Raw genomic sequence first — 10,000 nt, 5'->3', positions numbered from 1 at the left:
GACTGAGAGAGAGAGAGAGAGAGAAAGAAAGAAAGAAAGAGAGAGAGAGAGAGAGAGAGAGAGAGAGAGAAAGAGAGAGAGAGAGAGAGAGGAAGGTAACCACCCCTAGAAACACAGTGTCAGCACTCTGAGTGCATAGGAGAGAGGGAAGGGGAAGAGGAAGTGCCCTTGGGGGCCCAGCCCATGGGGGACAGGCCTGGAACAGGCTGGGTGGGGAGGACAACCACACTGTAGTGCGCTGCTATTTGGAGCATGTCACCGAGTTTGATATATTATTCAACAGAGCTACCCAGGAAAAGGAGAGAGAGAGAGACGGGGGGGGGGGGGGGGGGGATGAGATTTAGGTCACAGGAGATGAAGAAAAGGGGAGCCCTCAGCTGATTATGCAACATCCATCCATCCATCTTCTACCCACATCGGCTCCAAACCTTATGTGTGTGTGTGTGTGTGTGGGGGGGGGGGCTTCGCCCCTGAGGCTGCTGCCCATAGTGAGTCTCCTTTTCAACTGCCACAACCACAGAGTCTGAAGTCTTCAGCTCATTGAGTCTTTGGCTGAGACCGCACCATCGCATGTTGGCATGGAGCTGCTGAAAGATTTACCATATCATAATCATAAATTCTCGTGAAAACAGGCGGCTTCAGTCAGAGATGTATATTGGTGTCTGCTGATGAGGCGAGTGGGTTGGGGCGCTCATCTTTATGTATTGTCTTTCTGTGTTGATGATGCATGGACACATCACTCAGATGCAGCTCACGCACAAGAAAGTGGATGGTTATTAGTTCATCATGCAGATCCAGAATTGCAGTTTTAAAAGAGATTTTTTTCATCACCTGAACCAAGACTATAAAGCTGCTATATTTCATAACAAAATCATTTACAATTTTCTTTCTACCCAACAAGGGTCAGTGGAGAGCTGAATTCTCTTTCAGAATGATGTCCTGGGAGACCGACAGGAGGAGCACACAGAGGCACAGCCACAGGAGAGATGATGAGAGAGAGAGAGAGAGAGAGGGAGAGAGAGAGAGAGAGAGAGAGAGAGAGAGAGAAAATGTGAGTATATATACAGAAACTCAAAACTTTTAACAGTTTTCCAGGTCCAGGTTTTGCACATTTATTTAGGTTTTCTATACGCAGAAGGCTGTTTTTCTTTATTTGTTTTACTATTAGCTCTCCATATTAAGAGCGTCACAGATTTCATGCATCAGGGAAGTCCAAACTGAGGCGTGCAGCTCAAAGAAATATAGCCAGCATCATGAAGACATGACTACTCCTCCTACTGTTCACCTTCCTAATAGGTGACATAACAGGCAATACTTCAGTAAACAGATGACTGTGATGCTTTGTTTTGGGTGCTGTTAATCTGTGGCCACTGAGTGGGCATTGAGTGGGCAGGAGAGGGTCCGGCTCACAGCCTTGTGGGACGGGACGGCGCTGTGGCGTGAGGGGGCCTGCAGAGCTAACGGAGCAACACTAACACTTGCAGCTCAGTCACGCACAGCTGCATGGACAACCAGACTCACTCTCTCTCTCTCTCTCTCTCTCACACACACACACACACACACACACACACACACACACACACACACACACACACACACACACACACACACACACACACACACACACACACACACACACACACACACACACACACACACACACACACACACACACACACACACACACACACACACACACACACACACACAGATACTTAGATGACCCCTCCAAAACTTTCAGACACACAACACACAGAGAGAGAGAGAGACAGAGAGAGAGAGACGTACGCACACATGTATGCATGCATGTACAATCGTACATACTCATGTATACACACACATGCGAGCACACACACACACACACACACACACACACACACACACACACACACACACACAGACATACACACAAACACAAACACATATAGCTAAAACAATAACACAAGCACACACACAAATCAGCAACGCAAAAACTGTACAGCAGTGAAGCCTCTCATCTCCTCAGGCCTGACATGCAGCAGACACGCTCACTCTTCTGATCACGTTCACTCGTCTTCATCAGGAGGGGGCCAACCAGAGGTGAGAACGCCGCGCTTATCCAACGCCCACCGAGCTCTTCACCTCCTCCTCCTCCATCATCACACACACACACACACACACACACACATACACACAAACATCCAACATGAAAAGGCGCTATGCCGCGGGGGTTGTTTGGCTGTTTTGGAGTGAGAGGGTGTCTTCACTTTCCTGAGTCACGGAGTGGTCCGTGGTGACTCACGCCTGCTGAGGGTCTGGCCAAGTCAGGCTCTGGGCTGGGAGGAGAGGCGGAGGGGGAGACGGAGGCTTTTACCTCACACACAGGGCGAGGGGCCACGGGAGGACAGCTCTGGGGGAGTGCAGACTGGTACAGAAAGTCAAGTGTGTGTGTGTGTGTGTGTGTGTGTGTGTGTGTGTGTGTGTGTGTGTGTGTGTGTGTGTGTGTGTGTGTGTGTGTGCGTGTGCGTGTGTGTGTGTAGGCCTATGCGCCTGCATCTGTGTGAGTGTGTGCATGTGCAGAGTGTACTTGTGCATGTGTGTGTGTGATTTGTGCGTGTATAGTGTGTGTGTGTGTGTGTGTACCCTTGGAGAAAGGCTGCTTGGCAGGCCTGATAAGGGATGTGATATTTAGTGAACTTTATCAGATGCGACGGGAGGGCAAGCTTATAAAGTAGTGACTGAGTGAGCTGTCAGCGTGGGGGGGGGGGGGGGGGGGGGGGACAAAACAGATGACAAAAAATAGAGTGATGGGGCGAAGGAGAAGAGCAATGTGACATTAAAATATCTCTGGGCCTGGGGTGAGTCTGGAGCACGCCGCCAAGAGACTCCGGGGGATGCAGCACGTGGGCCCCCTGCGGGGCGACTGTGGGCCAGATCCAAAACGGATGTAAACCAGGCCCATGCCAAACTGTGCTGTTAGGAGAAACTCCCAGGAAGCAACAGACCAGCCATCTAAAGCAAGACGGAGTTCCTGACTTCATCTGCATGTTCAGCAGAGCTGAGCTATCACGACACAGTGGTGCTCTCACAGAGAGAGACACAGGAGAGAGAGAGAGAGAGGACACAAAAGAAAGAGAGAGATGAGAGTGAAATAGAGAGATGGACGAGAGAAATAGAGAGAGATGGAGAGAGAGAGAGATGGACAAAAGGGCGAGAGAGAGAGATAGAGAGAGAAAGAAAATGTTTTTTTCCACAAAATAAGTTGTTGTCCCTTTCTGCCTCTCGCCTCCTCTCACAGGCTCACTGAGTGCCAGGGAGCTCCTTCCAGGAGCGCTGCACGCCACAGCCCTGACACGCTGCAGCTCACAAGAGCGCACGCAGATGGAATCAGCATAATCACACACACACACACACACACACACACACACACACACACACACGGAAGAAGAGCAACCAGAGAAAGAGGGGGAGAGGGAAAGAAAGAAAGCGAGGGAGGAAAGAGGGTGAATGTAGTGAGCGTTTTCTCCTCCGGTCTGGCCAGACCTAAACTGACACTACTTTCCCTAATGAGAGCAGGAGAGTGAGGACGCCTCAGGGGATGCACTACTGCCACAGAGGAGAAAAAGAGTGTCAATTTGTCTGTGTGTGTGTGTGTGTGTGTGTGTGTGTGTGTGTGTAACAAAAGAGACTGCATGCTTGGTCATTGGTGTGTATGTGTGTGTATGTGTGTGTATGTGTGTGTATGTGTGTGTGTGTGTGTGTGTGAATGGGTGTGCGTGCGATTTTGAGTGTGTGTGTGTGTGTGTGTGTGTGTGTGTGTGTATGCGCACACACACATGTCCATTCGTGTGTCTCTTTGGAAGTGTGTTGTTGGCAGTAATTCTGATCTGGAGAAGGGATGATGACGGCGTCTGCTTTTCTGCAAAGACTAAAAAAAGGGACGGCGAGACACTCCGGCACTTAGAATCAGACACAGAGCCTGAGGAGACACATTCAAGAGCGACCAACTCTGGCAACAGCCCAAACGACATGCTTCCATTAGCACTGCATGGGTGTGAGTGCTGTGTGCGCATGTCTCTGTCTGTATGTGTTAGCCTGTGTGTGCCTGTGTGCCTTTATGTGCGTGTCAACGAATGCAAATGTGTCCTTAATACAGCAGAAAACAGAAATGACTACCACGTAAATGGCAAATTATTCAAAAAATGTGGTAAGTTTATTACTGGCAAGGAGGACCGAAGGGGAATGTGTTGCTAAGTTGAGTGTGTTATCAAAAAAAATGACTTGGACTATCCTAATGAGAGGTGCATACTTTCCATAAAAATGATATTTATAATACTACATTTTCACAATGATTAATTTTACATGAGAGCAAATACGCTCCTGTTTAACTTATGTAATTGCTGTGTCTGTGCATTTGTTTGTGTGTGTGTGTGTGTGTGTGTGTGTGTGTGTGTGTGGAGGGGAGTTGGGTGGGTGGTGTTAGGTTGAGCCATGTAAAAGAGTGTGTCACCATCCCAAGCGATGTCTCTTCCACTTCAGTGGCCACTCCAGACGGCGGTCCCCTGTGTATGAGTGTGTGTGTGTGTGTGTGTGTGTGTGTGTGTGTGTGTGTGTGTGTGTGTGTGTGTGTGTGTGAAGGGGACACGGGCAGATGCTTGTGCTTCTGCTGTGACAGGCGTCTGTGGGAGGGAGCGAGTATTCTCAGCCAGGAATAACGCTTACAGCTGCCATACAAGGACAATCTCCCAGCATCCCCCCCCCCCCCCTCTCCCAGCCATGTTCCCTCGACAGAGCGGAATAAAAGGACGCACATCTCTCCCTCTCTCTTCTGCTTTCTCTCACTCTCTCTCTCTCTTCAGCTCACTCCCCACCATCATGACTGCCTTTGTATGACTGGGAGTGCACAAGGACAGATGTGAGCGGAGGTGAGCCTGTTTCAGAACTATGACACAGACAGGGGAGAGATGTCGCTGAAGGGAGGGGGGGGGGGGGGTATTACAAATACGACTGCTTAAATACGGCCCTGCTCTTTCACTTTGGATGGATGACTGATTTTGATCTTGCTGAATTTTGAGCTGACCATGCACTACCAACTTACAGACATTACACATACAGTGTGTGTGTGTTTGTGAGTTTGTCTGTGTGCACACATGTGTGTTGTAGAGTGTGAGTTATAGAGAGTGAGTTGCTGACATCGATGAATGGCATGTATGTGAGTGTGTGTGTGTGTGTGTGTGTGTCTGTGTGTCATTGTTGGAGGACATTTTCACCTCAGCACAGCACAGCACAGCATCATGGGACTGATTGTGTGGTGGGGTCAGAAGAAGTGTGTGTGTGCTGGGGGAGGTCTCAACCTCTCCCTCTCCTAATTAGTGGAACACTAACAGGTTGAGTGATGGGTACACACACACACACACACACACACACACACACACACACACACACACACACACACACACACACACACACACACACACACACACACACACACACACACACACACACACACACACACACACACACACACACACACACACACACACACACACACACACACACACACACACACACACACACACACACACACACTAGTCATGGATGGTTACTCATATCTCTATCCTTCACCCATACATATGTTCCACATGCACGCATGCATGCGCACACACGCACACACACACACCCACACACACACAGACACACACACACACACACCCTGTGGAAGAGCACTCATCCCTGCAGAAAGGGTGAAATATAAATAGGCCATGTCCTGCGGAGAGGAAAGGAGGAGTGCAGTGTGAGAGAGAGAGAGAGAGAGAGAGAGAGAGAGAGAGAGAGAGAGAGAGAGAGAGAGAGAGAGAGAGAGAGAGAGAGAGAGAGAGCAGGGGGCCAGGGCGACAGCTGGAATTAGGAGTTGCTGTTGACCGGCTGAAGACTCCACGGTGCTAAGTGAGTGATGATTCCGCTGAATGCCACCACGCTCACCACCACACCACCACACCACAACACTCACAACCCAAACACACACACACAGCCACCCCGAGCACCAGGCCACCAATCCAGCGCTGAAGCACAAGGGCTATTGCAGTCAGCTGTCAGTCAAATGACACACTGATGTGGACAAGTGGACAACCGCAAACTGGAATTATTAGACTTGTGTGAGCACAAGTGGACGAGCTTGGCCATTTCCTGCAAAATTACAGACCCCTCCTACTAGTTATAATAAATAAGCAACAGAGTTTTACTGGTGAAGAGCACATGTGTGGGCAAAAGAGATGGTTGTGTGTGTGTGTGTGTGTGTGTGTGTGTGTGTGTGTGTGTGTGTGAGTCAGTCAGAGGCTCATTTGAGGAGCTCCACATATCACTTACGTCCTCTGAAGAAGTAGACAGTAATCTACCATGACAGGCACCATGTCCTGGAGAGAGAGAGAGAGAGAGAGAGAGAGAAAACAGGAAAAAGGGAGAGGGAGAGAGCAAGAGAGAGAGAGAGAGAAAGGGGAAGAGGGAGAGAGAAAAACAAAAACAGGGAAATGTTAGGAGGAGACACATTAATGGTTTTCTCCTGGCTTCTGGCAATATGTAAGAAACACAGAAATACACACACACACACACACACACTCCGACGAAGGTCACCTAAGACAGGAAATGAAGGATTGCTGAGAGTTTCAAACCAGAGCATTACAGGCTTTAGAGCAACTCAGTCAAGCCGGCTCTTAATAAAAATAATAGTAAAATAAATGCATCCAAGCTACCGCCTTCAATTGCATGTTATTCTGACTTTCAAGCACAGTTTCAGAATAGAATCAAAATGGCTTTTAGTTGCTGGACTGCATGCATGACTGAATCCATTGAGCCCGACTCTCTGTCCAACCCTACCAGGCACATTTGACTTGAATGAGGCCAAGAGCAGTGGCAGAATGTGCACTTAAAATTCAGATGTTAGTGCTTTCAATGGGCCGTCTATTCAGAATGATATCATAGAATATCGACAAAGGCTAAAGGCAGGAGGTTGATGGTAACATACAGTCTGAAAGACAGACAAAAAATTTAAAAACCTAACTTATTATATTGTGGAGTAGACTTTGCATAAAGTGTAGAAGCGGCAATTGCAGCTTTAGTGTTTCCCATGGGTTTGGATATGAAATGCCAACACTGATGTGCTAAAACGGCTGAGGAACTAAATATATTGGTAATATGAATGAATAAATAAATAAATAAATAAAAACAAAGAGACAGACACTTTTGGAATGAGACCTATGAAAATAAAAAAAACTATGCCAGAAGAATGAACAGAAAAACAAATTTGAATGTTTTTGAGCGGAGTTGATTTCGGGGTGGGAAAACAGCTGTGAAATCCTACGCCTCAGCACCCCCACATCTTCTGGTTGCACACAAGAAACACTCTTTTGTTTAGTGACAGATGACTGCACAAATTACCCTATACTAGAGAACACAAGTTATGCAAACTAAGTTCATATGAAAGTACACTAACTTCCATACTGCACACAAATAAATCTGTCTCTGTCTTGATCTGTCTCGACATTTCTACTTAAAGGAGTTCCAGGAAGTATTATTTTTTGAAGGTGGGCTACATCAGACAAAAACAGGAAGGCTTTTTGGAGGAGGTGCAGAGGTAGAAAAGTCCAACTTCAGAAAGTAGAAGTCCTACCACATATCTGTGCCAACCATTCACTTACACCAGCTGATTCTAATTAGCACAACTCTTCAGCCAGGCAGATAATTAGTGATATCACCTGTGTTAAGTGCACAGGTAGAACCAATTCATGGTTGGATTTTTACTTTCAGAAGCTGGACTTTTCCACCTCTGAGGAGGTGACATACCTGGAAGTGCTGCTCCATCACCTGGATCTTGCCCTGCTCTGGACATTTCTTCAGAGAGCGCTCCGCATACTGGAACAGGATCTCCACCATCTGGGTGTTAGAGAGCAGCCCAAGAGCGGCCCAGAGAGGTCAATGAAGGCAAATGTAAAACTCCATGACTTTTCACTGACAAAAAAACTGAATTGCCATGACTCACTACATAATGAGCAGTACAATACACCACTCAGTGATTTCAGAACACCTGTGTAGCGTTCAAGAATCTTTTACTCTTTTAGAGCCATAGATGAATAAATGAGCATTGAACAAACACAGCTGGGCTACTCAAGCAAGCCGTTAAGCTAATAACCTGATATACACCAATTCTGTGAGGAAATATATTTGTATAATGCATTTTGGCAACTAACATTTAAACTGCTACAACACAATGCCCTGATATTCCGTGACTTTGCCCCAAAAATGATCAAATTCCCTGACTTTCCATGTCTGGAATATACTTTCTAAAATTCCATGATATTCCAGAAATGTCAGGACTCCTGGGAAACCTGTCATAAAGTAGTGAGCTGTACAGGACTATAAGGCAACTTTTAAGGTTTTTAGTTTTAGTTTAGGTATATTTTATTGTCCTGTAAGATGCTCCTGTAGGAAATTTGTCTCTGCATTGTATACACCCAGGGGTAGTGTACACACACACACACACACACACACACACACACACACACACACACACACATACTAGGAGCACACATATACACAACCATTTTAACAGTGCACTGTGCACATCACAAACAGAATTCTTATTCAGCTGTGAGGGATATTGTGAGGATAGAAAACAACTGAAAGACAAATAAAAATCCACTATGTTCCCAACGGTTACAAGGCTAATTCCACAATCCTGATAAAACAGCACCCTAGACAAGAGACCTAGACCAGCTCCTTCTCATTAACTATGAACCTGCGGGCCAAATTAATGAAACGGCACTCATGCCTGACAGTTCTCTGTTGAGGGAATCATCCCCAAGTGCTAGGCAGGAGCTCTACTTATTGACACAAATTTTAATGCACAGAACAAAGTAATTATTTGAGCAATCATTTCAAATGAGTCCGTGGACAGCTACAGAAAATAACTTCCTGAGCTGAATGACTTCTGATTTTAATGGCTTTCTAATTACGATATGGTGTGCGCAGATTTAGGGCCTGCATATCTTAATATGTAGGTTTGACATCCTTATGATTATGCCCATAACCCATACCTAAACAATTATGTTCATACATGCTGATAAGGGCTGAAATATTAATTGAAATGGGATTGAACTCGCAATTTGAGCTAATGCAATTAACCATTCACAAAGGCTGCAGATAACTGTGCAGCGACTCTGACCCAATATCACATAAATGTGTCTTAAAATTCATGTCATCCTTGTGTGACAGACAGTCATGCTCATCAATCAGAGGTAACGTTCTCAAGCCAACTCATCTTAAGTGCCTCTTAAAGCTACTTTTGGAAGTTATTTGTATTTTCTCTTTTTCACCCTTAGACTAGTAGATAGAGCTGTTCACATTTCAGTGCTTCATTGCAGGTTTTGAATGTATTATATACTGAATACTGACCTGAAGTTGGACTAATCTATTTGCAATTGCAATATCAGTAAGCCCAATCCAAAATATTCTTAATTATGTAGTGAATGCAATGGACACAATAAACTGGGACCAAAAGAAATGGATTGACAGACAATAATATGGATATATTGGAAGACTGAATACCAGCCTCTCACCTTGTCAGCCACTACGCCTTTCCTTTTGGCAGGTTCCCCAAATAAACCTGAGAGTTTAGTAAGCAATGAGAGAGAGAGAGAGAGAGAGAGAGAGAGAGAGAGAGAGGATGATGAATGTGAGTCATGTCTGACACAGAGCACGAGTCAGACTCTTCAGTCATGCTACGCAAAACTCTCGGTCACGCTCAAACATTTTTGGATTCATTAATTAGGCCTGGGAGCCTACGAAGCGGCAGCGTTTTTCTTTTTTTTTGTTGTTGCATTATTATTACGGTGGTCACGGTCAAACTCTTTCAGGAGGAAATGTTTTAAAGAGGATGATGATTTCCCCTTTCTGCGTGGCTAGCTCAGCATGGCTAATCTATGATGGCACCTTCACTGAGGTGAAGCTTTGAATGGTTCCATTTTAA

General features: G+C 46.1%; 1 protein-coding gene across 1 annotated transcript in view; it reads right to left on the bottom strand.

The window, feature by feature from the left end:
* The window catches only part of vps8 (VPS8 subunit of CORVET complex), an 85,671-nt gene that overhangs the window by 62,658 nt on the left and 13,013 nt on the right, over window positions 1-10,000 (bottom strand). Inside the window, exons 18-20 of the mRNA XM_062527528.1 lie at window positions 9,591-9,637; window positions 7,819-7,908; window positions 6,346-6,392 (exon numbers count right to left, since the gene is read on the bottom strand). Of these exons, the coding sequence (XP_062383512.1) occupies window positions 6,346-6,392; window positions 7,819-7,908; window positions 9,591-9,637 (184 nt within the window). The remainder of the gene's footprint in view (window positions 1-6,345; window positions 6,393-7,818; window positions 7,909-9,590; window positions 9,638-10,000) is intronic.

Source organism: Sardina pilchardus, chromosome 23, assembly GCF_963854185.1.
Source record: "Sardina pilchardus chromosome 23, fSarPil1.1, whole genome shotgun sequence".
NCBI classification, from domain to species: Eukaryota; Metazoa; Chordata; class Actinopteri; order Clupeiformes; family Clupeidae; genus Sardina; species Sardina pilchardus.
The sequence above is the reverse complement of the archived record's forward strand: the minus strand, read 5'-3'. Positions and strand labels throughout refer to the sequence as shown.